The sequence below is a fragment of the Amblyomma maculatum genome, chromosome 1, assembly GCF_055883805.1.
Source record: "Amblyomma maculatum isolate TAMU_Amacu chromosome 1, ASM5588380v1, whole genome shotgun sequence".
Lineage (NCBI taxonomy): Eukaryota > Metazoa > Arthropoda > Arachnida > Ixodida > Ixodidae > Amblyomma > Amblyomma maculatum.
Genome location: NC_139344.1, coordinates 170,537,303 through 170,555,648, shown reverse-complemented (window position 1 = coordinate 170,555,648; position 18,346 = coordinate 170,537,303). Strand labels below are relative to the sequence as shown.

Below are 18,346 nucleotides of genomic sequence, written 5' to 3'. Positions count from 1 at the left end.
ACGGGAAATAAACTAACAAATGGCTAAATAATAGTGAGTAATACAAAAATAATTTGCAGTCCCAATACCACGTGTCCGATTTCCTACTCTCTTTAGCCCCGCCGCAGTGGCACAGTTGGGGCACTCTACTGCTGTACTCAAGGATGCAAGACTGAATCACGGCTGCAGCGGCTGCTTTTTGATTGAGACGAAAAGCAAGACTCCCGTGTGCTGTGCGATGTCAGTGCACATTAAATAAGCTCAGGTGGTCAAATTTCCAGAGCCCTTCGCAATGGCGTCTCTCACAGTCCAAGTCATTCTGGGATGTTAAACCCTATAAACTTAACCTAACCTGTTTATTTGCACAACATATTGCTATGAGGTCCGAAACATGGTGTTCTTGTAAAAAAAAGCGGCCGCAGTTATTCTGAAAATCAGTGAGGTAAGTTCGACGTGTGAGTGTGACACTGTCTCAAGCAGTTTGCCAACAAAAAAAGAGAAGATCACCCACAGGTCAAGCAGGAAGATAATAGAAGAGCATTACAAACTTTTCCATGTTACCAAATGGAGTCAGATAATACAGCATGTAGCAATAGGGCCACTAGAAACAGCTGGAAATTTTGCCTTATTTTTTCTCTCCTGCTTAATGAAGAGTTACAGTAAAACCTGTTGTGGTCACAGCAGAAAACTAGGCAACAGGCAGAAAGACTAAGGCTAGGGAGCCGAAGACTAGGTGCTTGCAATGCGAAGCTGTAAAAAGTGAAACCGAAACTCCCAACTGCGGCTGTGAGCCGTGCTTCAGCCAGTCAGCAAACCACAGCTGCCTGGTGTTTCGGACAGTCATTAGTGCGCAATTTACACATTGACTTTTAGTTTTTTTCACTGCTCCGACCGAAAATGTGAGCTCATCGAGTGGTGAGTCATGCAGTGTAGCCTCCTTGCACATAATGCAGGGCGCTTGTGAATGCCGCTACCACATCACACTGAAAAATGCCTTCCAAGCCCATACCGTGTATGAGCAGTCCCGCTTTGATGCTCATAACCGTATGCATGCAATAAAGCATCGATGTAAATGCAATAATAGTAATTGTTATGTTCTAAAAAAGCAGGCTACCATTACCCAGCCTTTCACCGAAGAGATTTTACAATAGATTACAATAAATGGTTCCTGCCAGTTTCTTCGGGTCCATTTGATCATTCGAACTTCAAACTTCAGGAGACCAGTTATCCGAAGTTTGAATTAACAAGCTTTTACTATATATGTAGAAAACTAATTTTCTTTAGCTTCTCAAGGGAACAGCAGTTTGACAGGTAGCATAGTGCTGGAAGTGTTCAGGGAATGTTTGCTTAGGGCAGGTAGTGACCAGACTGACCACAAAAGCAAAATAACCAAGAAAGGCGTGGAGCACATTGATAGGCATTCTCAACTCATGAACGAGTTTACCAGTATATCTCAGCAGGAAGGCATAAAAGCTGCGTCTTACCAGTACTCGCCTCAAGCTAATGAAGACTGTGCAACTTAAATTGAGCACAGCTTAGCAAGCTATGGAAGGGAAGATTATAAATGTACAGCAAAATACCAAGTGAGCACAGAGTTGGGACTGAAAGCAAACAAGTCAACATTTAATTTCAAATCTAGAAGAAATGGGCATGGGCAGAGCATATTAATGCAAAATAAGATAACCAATTTTCGTAAGCCATCAAAAGCTTCTGTATGGCTTCCAAAACTGCAGACAGTACCATAGTTCAGTATTATTACGATCAATCATTGATTTGAACACAGACAAAAATAAACAAAAGCAATTAAGGTACTATAATTTTACTGCGACTGTGTGTGTGTATATATATATAATATATATATATATATATATATATATATATATATATTTTTTTTTTTTTTTTTTCCTGTTTATAAGTCACCAGAAATTTTTGAATAAACAACATTGACACAGCAAAAAAGAATATACTTAGTTCGTGCTTGACTAATTGTCAAATTTCCATAAAATGAAAAAGCCAAACCAGAGTTGTGCAACAGCAGTTACAGTGAATCTGCATTCTTGCAGTCTGAATAGGAAATAGTTTGAATGCCCTGTGCTTGTTGCATTGCCCCAAGTTCACTACTCTGTTGGAACATGATTTGTCAAGACGTTATCACAGGACATAAATATTCATATCCCACGCATGCCTGGATAGAACATGAAAATTATTAAAGGGAAGCTGAAGTGGTTTTTTGACATTTGGCCGATATGCAACGATTCGAATGTATGAAGACTGTATATCGAGCATGTGAACTGGTTTTGCACTAGCATTTAGAATAAGGGCATAATCACAGATTAAAAGTAAAGTCTCCTCCTCAGTGTGCCAGAGTAATGTAGAGAAGCTTGTAATGACGTCATTGCTGCCAAATTTTGATTTCCACTCTCTTTGGCTACATGCTGCAGTGAGTCATCCAATGCTACCAAACAACTCTTCAGGAGCTATATACTTTGTGGCATTAGCTTTCTACCTTCAAGCAACATTTCTTCGCTTGAAACATAGCACCGCTATACATGACGTTATCGTTGCTGCCCCATGAGGGTGCGCTGCCCTGTGGAGAAGTCTGAACGCCTTCGTAACTTAATTCGGTGATTACAACTCAAATGCTAGCACAAAATGACCACGTTTTTTTAACTGCAAGTTTTACCAATTTGACAAGCTTAAAAAGGACAAATTCTAAAAACTCTTTAGCTGTCCTTTAATAAAGCTTTTACAGTGTTGATGAGTTTTCCTGAAGTTCACACAGTGATACATTTTCTTGCCTGCAAAAAATATCAGATAATGATAGCAGAATTCATCAGAAATTTGATAAAGCTTGCAGTTATGTTTTTATAAAGCAAGTTAATGAAGACAGCAGGAGGCACCACATGTTTTAAACTGTAGTGCAAGGAAGAGGCATGAATTTGCACACAAAGGTGTCCCATAAGGCCCATATTTGTCCTGTTATAAAAGCGATAACAGAAAGTTACAAGAATAGCTTACATTTCCTCTAGGGAGCGCTGGTTACCAGAAGGGGGAGAGCCATGCTCATGACTTTTCTTCCAAGGCTCTTTGCCTTCCATGTCATTCATAGAATCCTCCCAGGTATGGCAAGAAGTCACTTCATCAGAAGTGGAGAGGTGTCCCTCGTCATGCAAGCTGAAACCTGCAGTGACCCAATAGCAGCAGGTGTGAAAGCTCTCAAACTTACAAAGGGGACATAATTATATAGTGGCAGTGAAGGTATATTGCAATGAGATTAGTAGTTACCTCATGGCTGGTAAGGAGTATTAAAAGAAAAAGTCAGGTTTACCTATGGTGGTTCCAAATACAGTGAAAGTAACCTTGACATCAGCAGAAAGCTTTAAAACTTATGCCAGGAAAATTTGCCTTGAGAGGAAAAAAAGTATATATACACAATGATTGGTGCTTCAGCAATTGAAGCACAAGTTTAGTTAAACACCAGCCTATAATATCAAACTTCAATCTGCAATGCTTATGGACATCAACTTCCCCTGCCACATTTCCAAAAGTGATAAAGCCTGTTCTAAAATGCAAGTAAATAGCTTTTAAGAACCCAAGAAGTATTTTTACAGTATTAATTTCCCATCTGCAAGGAGCAGAAGAAAGGAATGCAAATCTACAATGGCCTTCACCCATGAAGTCTCCACATGCATCAGAATATGCTGCCAGACGTAAAAAAAGAAAAAAAAATCCAAATATTTCAGTGTATTTCTACCACTATGCAACTCTTACTCTCAATCATAAGTGCTTAAACTAACAGCCCTTACCTTGTGCTGCAAACTCTGGAATTTTCCCTTGCCAAAACTTACCACCAACATGTGAAAATGGAGCCCAATCTGCTTATCATGGTTAAGCTGCAACTTCAACTGAAAAAGGTTATTCAGACTTTATGCTTGGTTTGGTTTGTGGGGTTTAAAGTCCCAAAGCAACGCAGGCTATGAGGAGGAGGAATCAACATTTATTAAGCCCGAAATAATTCGGTGGTGCATGCTTGCACCAGACGGGGTGGTTCCCTAGTTGCGGGACCCATATGTTTCCAGCAGCTCCTGGCCCCTGTCTGTCAGTGCGAGCTGGATCGATAGGGCGGGGCTGGACAACAAGGTCTCCCATCGCTCAAGGGGTTGGGGATTGGGGGTGTTGGCGGGAAGGGGAGGAGGGGGGGTTTTGAGTTGTTTGCATTCTGCCAAAACGTGCGGCAGGGTGCCCTTTTCTTTTTTACAAAAAGGACAGAGCATGTCGTGTTCCGCAGGGTACATGCGGCTCATCAATACGGGATGCGCAAGCGATCCCGCCTGCGCTCGGCGCAGGATCGTCTGTTGTTGCCTGGTGAGCTTGGGGTGCGGTTCTGGCAGTCTGCACCTTTCCTCTCGGTACATACTTGTAATTTCCCGAAAACTGGTAACCGGATGCGGTAGCTCTTCCGGCTCGTTCTCGCCCCGGATTGACATTTCTCGGGCATGGTAGTCTGCGATGATGTTGCCTGCTACCTGCGAGTGAGCCGGGACCCACACGAGCTCTATAGCTCTTCCCGGAGGCTTGCACTTGGATAGAATGGCTCGGGCCGCGGAGGATATTACCCCTCTGCGGAAGCTTCTGTAGGCTGTCTTTGAGTCAGTAACCACGGTGTCTACGCTCGGCTGTGCGAGTGCGAGGGCCATGGCCGCTTCTTCTGCAACTGCGGCGTCTGTTGTCTTTATGGACGCGCTGACGATCAGCCTGTCTTTTGACGTAACCACCACTGCTGCACGGTCACTGTGTTTTCGGAGCGAGGCGTCCGCGTAGAGGACCCTGGGGTTCTCTTCCAGCTTTCGGGCTATGGCTTTGGCCCGCGCGGTGCGCCTCTCGTCGTCCTTGCCCGGCGTCATGTTCCGGGGAAGGGGTTTGGTCTGAATGGCCGTCTTCCAGTCTTCCGGAAGGGCTTCCTTGAGGGGTACTGGCTCAATCTGCCATCCTATCTTGCGTAAGACGGCTCGTCCGTGTTTCGTATGACTGAGCCGGATTCTCTGATTAGAGAGGTGGGCTTCAATGAGCTCCTCCACCGTGTTGTGGGCGCCCATGTCCAGCAGTCTTTGTGTGGACGAGTATATGGGAATGCCCAGTGCTTGCTTCGTTGCCTTACGAAGCATCGTGTTTAGGGTGTCCCTATTCGCCTTCGTCAGCTGGAGATAGGGGGCGGAGTAGGTAACCCGTGACACGACGAATGCGCGTATCAGGCGCATGACATCGTCCTCTTTGAGGCCTCGGTTTCTATTAGATACCCTTCTGATCATACTGAGTATCTGTTCGGTTGTAGTTTTGATCTTTGTGACGGCGGCGTGTGCCTTCCCGTCGGCCTAAAGTAGTAGGCCGAGGATCCTAATCTGCTGTGTTGGCTTGATAGCCGTTCCGTCGATGGTGACGATCACGTTCGGCGGCAGCTCTTTCTTGGATTTTCCCGGTTGGATAATAAGCAACTCTGATTTCTGGGGAGCGCAGCTCAGTCCGCATGACTTTGCGTACTCGTGCACGGTTGTTGCCGCCTTCTGCAAGGCTTCCTCCATCCAGGCATCAGAACCGGCTCGAGCTGTCCACACCGTAATATCGTCGGCGTAGAACGCATGGTCCACGCCTTCGATTTGCTTGAGTAGACCAGGCAGGGGCAGGAGGGCCAGATTGAAGAGCAGGGGCGACAAGACCGATCCCTGTGGGGTGCCCCTATCACCCAGCTCGACAGGGTCTGACTTCTCCTCCCCTATTCTGATGGTCGCTGTTCGGTTTGACAGAAATTCTTTGATGTAGTCGAATGTCTTTCGGCCACACCTGGTCATATTCAGATTCCGCAACACGCTCGCGTGGGACACGTTATCAAAGGCTCCCTTCAGGTCGAGGGCGAGTATCCCGCGCGGCGTGTGCCTCGTTGCCGGCTTGACGACCAGTTCGTGAAGTTGGATCATCACGTCTTGGGTGCTGAGATGTTGCCTGAAGCCGTACATCGTCTCCGGCATCTGATCTGTTTCTTCGAGGTGCTTCTGCAGCCGGCGAAGGACCATACGCTCCATCACCTTCCCCGCGCAGGACGTGAGGGAGATGGGCCGCATGTTGTCTATCGTGAGGGCTTTGCCGGGCTTTGGAATGAAGCAGACCTCGGCGTCCTTCCATTCCTTCGGCAACCGCGAGCTCTCCCAGGCTTCGTTGATGTGCCCTAGGAGGCCGCGGGCCGCTTTACTGCTCATGTTACTGAGTAGTTTGTATGTTATGGCATCCCTGCCGGGTGCACTTTTCTTGTTACTTTGATCTATCGCTGTCCACAATTCCGTCATGGAAAACGGCTGGTCCAGGTCTTCGTTGTCGGGTCCTTCGTATCTCTCTGGCTCCGGGTACTGTCCCTTCTCTGTCTTTAGGTACTTCGCCTTCAGGTCTTCCAGGAGCCTGCGGCCGTCTCCCTTGTACATGTTCAATACTTTGGTAAGGTTGCGATTGGTCGCAGTTTTGCTACTCAGCGGGTCGATCAGATGCCTCAAGAGGCACCATGTCTTCCACGTCGAGAGCTTGCCCTGCAGGCCGTCGCAGGTCTTCAGCCAATTCTCCCTGCATAGTTTGGCCGCGTGCTCGACGATCTGCTTGTTCAAGGCTGCTATGCGCTTGGCCAGTTTTCTGTTGTGCCGCTGACGTTTCCATCGCCGCGTTAACGAGTGCCGGGCCGCCCACATGTGCGTCAGTCTGGCGTCCACGTACGGTGTCTGCGAAGTCGTTGCGATTTCTTGGGTAAATTTTTGGAGGGTCTTCTTCTGGTCCCTCGACCATTCGGTGTAGGTCTGTTGTGTTTCAGCTCGTCCCGATTCTTCCTCAGACGCCTCTTCTTGTTCCTGGGTGAACTTTCTCATCTTGTCCCAATCCGTGATCCGCGCTGTCCCCAACACAGCCCGATATCGGGAACCTCGGATCGTGATGCCGATCACGCTGTGGTCAGAACCCAGGTCCACTTCTTCGCTTCTCCAGGAGACGTCTAGCGTTCCCGATAACCACGAAAGGTCTGGCGTAGTGTCCCTCGCGGCACTGTTGCCTCTTCTGGTAGTTACGTCAGGCTCGTTCAGGAGGGCAATCTCGTGATCCTCCATTGCTTTGGCCAATGCTTTTCCTCTTTTTGACTGGAACTTATAGCCCCATGTCGTGTGAGGGGCGTTAAAGTCGCCGAGGATCAGGAGCGGCCTGGTCCCCGCCAACCCTTTCGCCTGACTCACGATGCGGTCAAATTCGTACTGCCGTTGTGACGGCCGACAGTACGCGCTCATTACAAATAAATTGCCCGCGCTGCCAATTTCTCTTGCATGAATTTCGACCAGCGTGTGCTCGCACCCGCCCTGCGCCGTAACATGTTGAGTTGCCGCCACGTTGCTGCGAACGAGCACCGCCGTTCCGTTCTCCGTGGGGTCCGTGTAAGTGACGTACCCCGGAAGTCTTGGTTTCCCGTTCGTCTCCTGTAGAGCAATTACATCAGGCTTGTTGTCTTGCCCGTCAATGTATAACATTAGTTCCGCTTCTTTGTTGCGAATCCCACGGCAGTTCCATTGGTAAATCACGGTGGTTTCCCCCCCGGTCTTCTTGTGCTTCTTACTTGGCTTCTGCATCATCCTTTCCGGCTGTCTCGAGTCGATTGCGCCTTTTCGCGATCGCGTTTTTTATTTTTTCGGCCCGCTCCTTTTTCAGGGACGCGAAGTGGTTCCTCACCGATGTTGAGGCTACTTTTAGCGCTTGACGTTTGTGCTTCGCCGATGGCGTCTGAGGCTGACTCTCGACAGCTTTAAGTCGGTCGTCTATTTTGCTGAGCCTTTCGTTAATTTGGGAAATTGCGGCCAAAATGGCCATAAGCTCTCCTTCTCGCGGGATCTGTGTCGTTACCGTGGTCGCGGTCTCTGCGTTCGCAGTTTCCTCTCCGCTCGCGGGGCTCTCTTCGGCGTCCATCGCCTCTAGGTTATTTGCTGCACGTTGCATGGCCTCAGCCTCTCCAGCTGTCCGCCCTTGGCGGGGCGAGGGGGGGGCCCTCCGCGGCACCTTGCGCAAGCCTGCGGCGTTGCTTGTCGCCGTGTTGTCTTGGGGTCCTGAATTTGCCAAGCTGCCGTTACTCGCTAGCGTTTCGATCTTATTCATAAGCGCCTGTATTTGGGCGTTCTGTTCCTGGATCTGAGCGTTTTGGCGCTCTATGATCCTCTTAAGCTCTATCACTTCGCTACTGTCCTTTTGCGGATTCGCTTGTGAGTTAAGGGGTTGGGAGGGGGTGAGGGGTGGGAATTCGGTGTCGCTGGTTAGAGCGACGGGAGACCTGTTGGTCCGGCCCACCTTTTTCTCGGCGATCCCTCGGTGTCCGGTTGACTCTGGCGACTGTTGTTGACAGCCACTGTTGTTGCTGTTGCGGCCCGGCGTGTGTGACCGGCCCCGTTGTTTGGAGGCGCTGCGGTGGGGTCCGCCTGCAGGACCTCTCTTGTCTTGGTTCCTTCTCTCGATGTCTTCTTCCTCTGCTCGGCGCCGTTCCCAGCGCCGCCGGCGGACGACGTAGGGTGTCTTGAAGCGGGCTTTGCAGGCCTTGTCCGCTGTCAGGTGTTTGCCTCCGCACAGGCCACAGTTCGGGACACATTCGTGATCTTCGGCGGGGTTGGAGATTCCGCACCCTCGACAGATCGTGTTCGAAGGATCCGGGCACACGTCCATTCTGTGGCCCACTCTTCCGCACGCATAGCATACGTCGATTTGTTTTCTATGTAACGTGCACTCCATGAGCAGGTTGCCGTATCTCACGTATTTGGGTACTTTATGCCCTTCGAAAGCAATGACGACTGATCGGGTCTTACCGATCCGGTTTGCCTGTAGCGCCGTTGGGTTATGCTTGTGCACAACATTGTCCTGAATATCCTGGGCCGTATCCTCGAGCGGGATGCCCCTTATGACGCCCTTCACCGTGCCGTGGGGGGCCGTTTCGTAGGTACTTACTTCGTGTGCCGTGCCGCGTATGTCGATCCTTCCGACTGCAGTGTATAGGTCGGCGTTCTCTCTCTTGGAGGTGCTCACCACAACGATATTCTGCTGGAGGTTGGGGCACACGACATCTTCACTTGCTTCATTGCCGGGGATCTGTGCCGCCGCCACAATTGCACGACTTAGTTCAACGCGGGTCACGTCGCTCACGTGGAGCCCGCCTCGTGGTCGTAATACGATCTTTATGTCGCCGCGCGGCAAGTCTGGCATGCGCGCGCCCTTCAACAATTTGCCCTTGTTTATACGTTTCGCCCTTGAGTGACGTGTATCGCTGCCAGTGGCAGCCATGGCCTTGGCGCCATCTTGGTTCGTTTGAAGTACGGCATTTAGGCCTAACTTGCCCATGCCTTTGTGCCTGACCCTCTCGCCGGCAGTTTTCCAGCCTTGCGATCTTGTGCACTGGTCTGGCGGAATTTCGACGCCGTCCACCTCTACTCGCATAGCTGTAGTTATCTTAGGTCAATGCTCACTTGCGTAATCACCGATGAATCGATGTTCCGCTGGCGGCCTCACCGAGGCTCGGGCTGTGCCTACCGCTCCTCCGGCCAAGGCCGGAGTCGACGTTAGGCCCAGCTGCGGGCGCTCCTCTCGGCACACAAAAGTCCTTTAAATTTGGCAAAAGCGGTCCCCTACCTCGGAATTCGAGTTCCCGGTGGTCCACACAACTTCATGCATCCGGTCGACGCACTTTCATTAAGGTGCGACTCAAAAAATCTGGCAGTTCAATGAAAAAAACACGGAGCCCAGGTGAAACGCGTCCGCTCGCTCCGCAGGAACGCCACCTCTCCAGGCTATGAGAGAGATGCCGAAGTGGAGGACTCCAGAAATTTCGACCACCTGGGGTTCGACATCGCTCAGCACACTGGCACCTTGCTTTTTGCTTCCATCAAAAGCAGCTGCCATGGCAGAGATTTGATCCCGCATTCAATAAAGCAACAGAGCACCTTAACTCTTGCACCACAGCGGTGGGGTGCATTTTAATTATTTATCACATCAAACTATCAGAATATCTGCTTGAAAACCTTACACACAAGTACAGTAGTGGTTTTGCTCATGAAGCTCCAGTTCAGTGGAACATTTATCCAATTATGCTACTTGTCCTGCAAGTAGCACTTCTCATGACTCAGCTAATGGTGGCCCCCTTTTTATCAATCTGGCCATGGCATTTATCCACGCCCGTGTAAAGGCCTCTCAAAGGCGGAGGAGTGACTTCTGCTCAGCCTTTATACAAATACTTTGCTGTGCCCGGCGGCTCTCAAACACTTCGACCACTCTTTCTCGGGCAGCTGTCCGCACTGTTCGAGTCTTCGGACATTTACCACATAATGTGGGCCTGCCCCTCCAACCCTGCTATCTTCCCTTATCCCAACCCGACCCCGGAGGACTGGAAGGTGAGACCCTGCTCGGATGCTCTGACCTACAGGCCCAAAAGGCCTTGGTTGAGCACGCCCGGGCAGCGGCCGATGCTACTGGAGTCCCGTACAAAAGACCCCACCTAGTACCTGTGAGGACTGACCTCTTAAGGGCTGGTCCAATCATACCTCCCTGTGAATGCTCTTTTGAGCTAATAAATATCTTTCACCACCACCATCACCACCCCTTTTTTAGCACAAAGAGCGATGTCAGCTATGCAGCCTTGCACTCTACCTCACTACTTCCTTGCAGCAGTGCAGAAGATAAAAGCCCTGTTTAGCCAACCACAAAGGTGCGCTAGGCATGCTTCTACACGCTGCATCATGTGCTGATGTGGTTGTAAATGGGTGTAAATAAATGCTGTCTATATCCCAAATCTTGAAAGAAAAAAAAAATATTTGCAAGATTTAGAATAGCATTTTGAGTAACGTCACATTGTTTACCACAGACACACTTCTAGTTCATTGCACACAAACGAAGTCATGGTGGCAACTTCAGCCTAGTGGCACCATCTAGTTTTCTCAACTAAAATCATTTTGAGTCACACTGAACAGACTTATCTTTAGGCCTGAGAGAGAAAATAAATCAGCAGAAATAAAAATGAAGATTATTTAATGCTCGTGGATGCTGCTGTAGGTGAGAGGAGGCCAAATGAATAGCCGATGTGTTAACCAATGAACAGACAAAAAAAAAAGCAATGATGACGAGTTGACTGCAAAAGACTGCCAGCTTCGACGTATGCCGCCATGCTCAAAACGAGATTTCAGTGTACGCAAGAACTGTGAATGTTAAAACTCTAGAAACAGAAAATGTAAACAGTTTGCATTAAGGTTCGATTTTATATACAGTTACATGAATGCACGTTTCAAAGCATGCCATCCCATATGCTTTACAGCCACTTTACACTGGCACTACATTCCACAGCGTCAGACCATTACCTCTGCACTCATCGTGGCTTTGGTAGTGCTGCAAGGAACTAAGTATGTGCGCTTACTGGCAGCACTGTAAAAAACAAACATCAAGGTGAACTATAACATTACTTGAGGCTTCAGCCTGGCCTTAAATTTTCAATGTTACACAGGTGGCACACAAGAAGCCAGCATTCGGTGCATCTGTTTGCATGCAGAGAAGCCAGCTTGCTGGCTGAATGGAATTGCATCAGCTTTCACGAGGCCTACTTGGCTGCCAAGGCTCACTCAGAAACCAAATGTACCTGAATTTTAATTGAAATATTGCACTTAATATGCTAGCCTGTAACAGGATTAGGCCTTTTAAGGTTGGCGGTGACTTATTCCAAAGAAGCATCCAGCACAGCATTGATGCAACATGAATCCGCCTTTTTCACAGGGCTGCTCTGTGCATGCATGCCTCTTCCCTGGCTAAAAACCACCAGCCCCAGCTGTGCATGCGCAGTTCTTTGCTTCCCCAATCGGGGCAGCCGGAGCTGATCTCTTGGGTCATGCGCACTTCATATTGGTGAGAGGCAGGTGGCGGTACCTGTCGAGAACACACATCACCATTTCGCAGGTGGCTGCGTCCCACAAGGACATTTTCAACCAGTAGCAGATGAATTTTCAACCACTGCCAGAGGGCACCATATTTTGTGAAAAAGGCGGATTAGGCCTAGAGACACCCAGCAAGCAGTGTGGTACCTGTATGCCAGCATGCAGCACATTGCTGCAGAAGTGCATCACACTCCTGGGTTAGATAAATTTACGCATTGCCATGTTTTATACATTGCATTATCTATATATCAAACTACTTCGGAATACCCTTAGAGTTTCTTATAGACAGGATTAACCTTACTATGCTACGTACAACTTAAATGCCAAAGTCAACCAGCAGCCAGAATTTGATGTGAAGTTGAACACAAATATGTAGCTAGCTACTTCTATTTACACCTGCAACACTTCTTTACAAGTTTAAACTAAATAAACATGCTTGAATTTTTATTTCTGGATTTGGATGAAGTATGCAAATGCTGTAACAAAATAAAATATTACAACAAACTCAGAGCTCGGACCCATCCCAAGCACTGAACACTGTACACAATAAGTAGAAATGTAGATGAGGCAAAAGATTGCAAATTAGGAATTTTATTACTTTTGAAAGTAGCAAGTCAACAAGCACAATGCAGAAAATAAAAAGACAAAGAAACAGTATGAAGGAAACATGCAAATAGACTAGTTACATATGAACGAACATGACAAGTGAGTGAAGTGCCCATGAAAAAAAAAAGCAGGCAAGCACAAGCTGGTAGTGAGTTGTGCAAAAGCACTGGTAATAACAGGGATATAGAGTGGGCACACTCCTATACTGAAAGTGTGAACGCAGTAAGCAAAGTTTGAAAAGGGGTTATTCCATGTTTGCATTCGCTTAGTGTTTCATGAAGTGAAGACAAACCTTTTGCTGAGGACAGAGGTAACTGGCACACCTACAGACCAACACTGTTTACGAACACAGGAGAGCAGTTCACTTTCTACACATACCATTGGAGGACTGCTTTTCAGAGTACACAGGCTAGTCTGAAAGATCTAATTAGTGACGAAATGTAGCATGCAAAGCAGCATGTCAATCCCGCAAAAGCTTGCAAGATTTGAAGAAACACCCGGCACAAAAAGCACCTAATGGAAGTATGTCTGACATCACAACCCACACTAATTGCTCAAGTTGGAGGACATAGGAAGGACACATTTTTAAAAATTATCAAGTCTGCGTTTTTTAGGAGTGTGTGAATATTTCAAATTTCACATATCGATCAAATATGTTTAGTTTGTATTTGAAAAACTGATATAGGGAATTTTTCTAATACAGCTAGACCACTCATGACGTAGGTCATGAGGGCCACAAAAATCCACCCCATAAGCAGCACTGCGCTACAACTAAAACATTTTCTTAGGCCAAATACATGCCAGATGGGCAGCTTCCCTTTCAAAAACACCTTATTAAATATGCGCTTAAGTTCCGTGAAGGTAGTCCCACTATCCTCTGCAGTGGCACTCCATGCGGTAGGTTAATTCATCACTTGCTTTCTTTTTGGGAACGAAAAGAGGCATATTCGAAGGCATTTTTCCCCCACAGTATTGCCACCTAGCGTTGCCAGGTGGCGCCTGACTGAGTGAAGGACGACGAAGTTGAAAAGGACGACGAAGTGTCGCTTGCGCATTTGCGTCTGTGCTGCTCGCTGCTGTTGTGTCGGAGCTAACCCCTTGCTATTCTTGATATCCTCAATCACCTTGTACGTGACATTCTGGTGGAGGTGCTGGGTAAAATCACCTATGCAAGAGTCTCCATCTGAAAGACATCGCGCCAGCCCTGTGCCATTGGACACACCAGTGCATCGCTCCAGTCGACGGCTCCAGGGACTGTCTCTGGAGTTTCAGCCGTCACCCGCCGCTATGACATCCAGTGCTTCTGCTCAGCAGGTAATGGGCGTCACACCGGCCTGTAACTACACCTTGCGGGCCCCTTGGGTACTGAAGTCTTTGCATGAGGACCTCTTTGAGGATGTGGAGGACTGGTTCCTTCAGTTTGGCAGTATCGTCCCACTGGTTAAAAGCAGCGACACGTCCAAACTAAGAAACGTCTACTTCAGCCTTGAGGATGGCGCCCGGATCTGGTTCGAGAACCGAGAGCAAGTGTTAACATTGTGGCGGGAATTCCGTCGTCAACTGCTCGAGGCCTACACTAGCGCGAGGCCTACACTAGAACGTGCCATTCACTCTCGCATCCAGATGCGAAATGAGAGTGTCCAAGCGTACGTTCGAGGACATGACTCGTCTCTTCAGGCGAGCCGATCCCGCCATGTCAGAGGACAAAAAGGTCAGGCACTTGATGCGGGGTTTCAAAGAGCAACTGTTCGCAGGCCCTGTGAGCAACCCACCATCGACTGTAAACCGATTCCTTGCGGAGGCCACAACAATGGAAAGGGTGTTACAATGTGCCGCGGCATATAACCAACCTCTCCATACTGGCACAACCACTGAGTCATTTGCATCTTCCAAGCGGCATCCTGATGCTTTGCGTGAACTAATTCGCAGTGTCGTGCATGAAGAACTAAGCAAGTTCTGGAACCCTCTGCAGCAATCGCCAGCTTGTTTCTGCTATAGTGCAGGAGGAGGTGTGACAGGCGCTCAAGAGCCCTCTTCCACCTGTAGTTATGGGCCCGCTATTGCTGTCTGGGACCGACAACCGTCCCACATATGCGGAAGAGTCAGACTCCCCCTTCACCGCCGCTTATTCTTGCGCCGCCTACAGTTCCGCTGCCCTCTGTGCAGCCAGTGCAGTACTTCGACGAACGTCCCCTGCCCCGACGCAAAGCAGACATTTGGCGCACGCCTGACCGCTGTCCACTCTGCTTCCACTGCGGTGAACCAGGCTATCTCTACCGGGATTGTCCTTATCGACGCCTCTGTCTTCACGGCTTCTGCATCGACTCGCCTCCTCCCCTGTTTGGTCAACGACCCCGCGTTATTGAAGAGTACCTGGCGGAGCAGCGTTCATCTCGTTCGCAGCGTCAGTCCCGCTCCCCTTCACCAAGGCGCTCCTCTACGTTCACCCAAGGTTCCTCGCGAGAGGGGCAAGGCCGCACGTCTAGCCCTGGTCGGGAAAACTGAAAACAGACCTTCGGGGGCGAGGCCGCTGGTAGTCGCTGCGTTGAAGACCTCCCGTCGCCGCCGCTTCGATCCGACCGCGAGCTGCTGGTACAGTCCCCTAAGGAAGCCAAAAGCGTTTCTCTGGACATTCCTGTTATTTTAGACAGTCTTACTACAGTCAATGCATTAGTGGACACCGGTGCGGATTTTTCGATTTTGAGTGATCCTATGGAGACTGTTTTGAGGAAGGTGCTCACTGCTTGGCCAGGTGTGTACCTTCGAACCACCGGCGGTCATATAGTTACCCCAAATGGGATGTGCACGACTCGCATTCAGATTAACGGATATATGTTCGTCGTTAGTTGAGTCGTTTTGAGTGATTATTCCCGTGACCTTTGTCACATTATTGTCACATCCTCGGCACTGACTTTCTGCGAGAGTACGGAGCAGTTATCGACCTGCGAAATAGAAGAGTCACATTTTCGATGAGGCAATCTGCCGAACAAGATAGTAGCAGTTCCTTGCAATGCCGCACTTCGCATTTCCGCCGAGAGAGTCTCGCTGCCGCCGCGAAGCAGTGTTCTTGTGGAAGTTACCTGTGACGATTTCAGTGCTGGCGATGCTGTAGCAGAAGCGAACCATTCACTCTTGCTTGCTCAAGGCATTTGCGCTGCTCGAAGTTTATTGTCAGTTCACAATGACCGGGCTGCACTCCTTGTCACAAATTTTTCTAATGAGCACCGGCACTTGTTTCCGGGAACTGCTATCGCATTCGCTGACCCTGTTACGCACGATCCGGTCTGTTTTGCATCCAAGGCATTCGAAACTAATCAGCCATCTCTTGACAACATCAACATTAACTGCCACTTGTCGAAGGAGAAACTGCGGGCCTTAGTGCTTGAAGTCAAGCAACAGTAGCTCTGTTTGACGAACCTTCGAGGAAGAAGTAAAACGCCAATCACACAACATCGCATCATTACTTATGAAGACGCTCGCCCTATACGACAGCAGCCTTATCGTGTGTCTGCCAAAGAACGAGAAGTGATCCAGACGCAGGTTCAGGAGATGCTGGATGATGGTGTTGTGCAGCCTTCACAAAGTCCGTGGTCTTCACCAGTAGTCCTGGTCAAGAAGAAAGACGGCACTCTTCGATTTTGCGTCGACTATCAGAAATTGAATAATGTGACAAAGAAAGATGCATACCCGTTGCCGCGCATCGATGACTCACTGGACAGATTGAGAAGATTTTTCATCTATTGATTTCAAAAGCGGCTATTGGCAAAGCGAAGTAGACGAAAGAGACCGAGAAAAAACCGCATTTGTCACTCCAGATGGCCTATATGAATTCAAAGTACTCCCATTTGGATTGTGCTCTGCCCCAGCTACATTCCAAAGGATGGACACAGTCCTCACTGGCCTCAAGTGGCAGATCTGTCTTGTGTACTTGGACGACATAGTTGTTTTTTCCGAAACATTTGACCAACACCTCGAACGCCTTCGAGCTGTACTGGAAGCGCTCAGTTCTGCTGATCTCACGCTGAAGCCCGAGAAATGCCACTTCGGGTATACAGAACTAAAGTTCCTTGGCCATGTGAGCGCCGATGGGGTGCGCCCAGATCCCGATAAGACTGCTGCCGTCGCACAGTTTCCCGTTCCAGCTAACAAGAGGGCTGTTCAGCGCTTTCTTGGCCTGTGCGCATATTATCGGCGGTTCATTGCGGACTTCTCTCAAATTGCGGAACCTCTAACGCGCCTCACAAGGAAGGACACCGCCTTTGTGTGGAACTCTGAGCAGCAGACGGCCTTCTCTTTGCTTCGCGAGCGCCTTCAAACATCCCCTGTTCTGGCGCACTTCGATGAAGCGGCTGACACAGAGGTGCACACTGAAGACAGTAGTATCGGTCTTGGCGCGGTCCTTGTTCAGCATCAAGACGGGATTGAGCGAGTATTAGCCTATGCTAATCGCACACTCTCTAGCGCCGAAACGAACTACTCCACCTCGGAAAAGGAATGCCTGGCGGTCGTGTGGGCCACTATGAAGCTTCGCCCCTATCTTTACGGCCGACCATTTAAAGTCATCACGGACCATCATTGTGCTGGTTGGCAAATCTGCGAGACCCATCGGGACAACTTGCATGCTGGAGTTTACGGCTTCAGGAATTTGACATAACTATTGTTTATAAGTCAGGCCACAAACACGAAGACGCTGACACACTGTCACGAGCCCCCGATGACACTGATGATGCTGCAGCCGATGACGACAACGGCTTTCTAGGAGCTCTCAGTGCATCTGAGCTCAGGGATCGACAAAGAGCTGATCCAGACATCCTTCCATTCACCGATTACCTGGAAGGGCGTGACATGACGCTCCCTCGACGCCTCTCTCGGCACCTTGGTTCATTCTGTATGCAGCAAGGTGTCTTGTATAAAAGAAACTCCCAAGGCCAAGAAAGAGCTTACCTTCTGGTAGTACCATACGAGCTCCGTGCGGATATTCTCCTTGCTTGCCACGACGAACCAACGTCTGGTCATTTGGGTTACTCACAGACGCTTGCTCGAGTCTGCAACATGTATCACTGGCCAGGACTCTCCGCAACTGTGAAACGCTATGTAAGAAGCTGTCGCGAATGCCAGTGCCGTAAAACACCACCCCTGAAGCCTGCCGATTTCTCAAGCCCGTTAGAGCACCACGTATTCCGTTCGACCAAATCGGCATGGATCTCCTTGGCCTTTTCCCTTTGTCGCAGGCGGGAAACAAATGGATAGTAGTCGCTACTGACTACCTGACCCGATACGCTGAGACAAAAGCAATCCCTCATGCCACAGCTTCCGAAGTAGCAGAGTTTTTCATGCACAACATAGTCTTGCGGCATGGCGCCCCTTCGTATGCCATTACCGACAGAGGGACAGCTTTCACTTCGCAGCTCATCGACCACATGTTTGAGCTGAGTTACACGACCCATCGCAAGACCACAGCGTACCATCCGCAGAGCAATGGTCTTACCGAAAGGTTAAATAAGACGATTGCGGACATGTTGTCAATGTGCTGCACATAGACGTACAAGACCTGGGACGAGGTACTGCCGTACGTCACATTTGCGTATAATACAGCCCCAACAAGAAACAACGCGCTTCACATCATTTCGACTTGTGTACGGGCGCGAAGTTCAGAGCATGCTCGATTCCATACTCCCGTGCCCAGATGATGACCAGCTTCCCCCAGATGCCCAGCAGTATGCCATCCGCGCTGAGGATGCCCGCCAGCTCGCCCGTGTGCACATCGGGCAGCAGCAGACCTCTGATGCGCACCG

General features: G+C 49.2%; 1 protein-coding gene across 5 annotated transcripts in view; it reads right to left on the bottom strand.

The window, feature by feature from the left end:
* The window catches only part of BicC (protein bicaudal C), an 87,904-nt gene that overhangs the window by 14,179 nt on the left and 55,379 nt on the right, over positions 1 to 18,346 (bottom strand). For all 5 annotated transcript variants that reach the window (XM_084589572.1, XM_084589571.1, XM_084589568.1 and 2 more), the window contains one exon: positions 2,998 to 3,160. In XM_084589572.1, the coding sequence (XP_084445698.1) occupies positions 2,998 to 3,160 (163 nt within the window). The remainder of the gene's footprint in view (positions 1 to 2,997; positions 3,161 to 18,346) is intronic.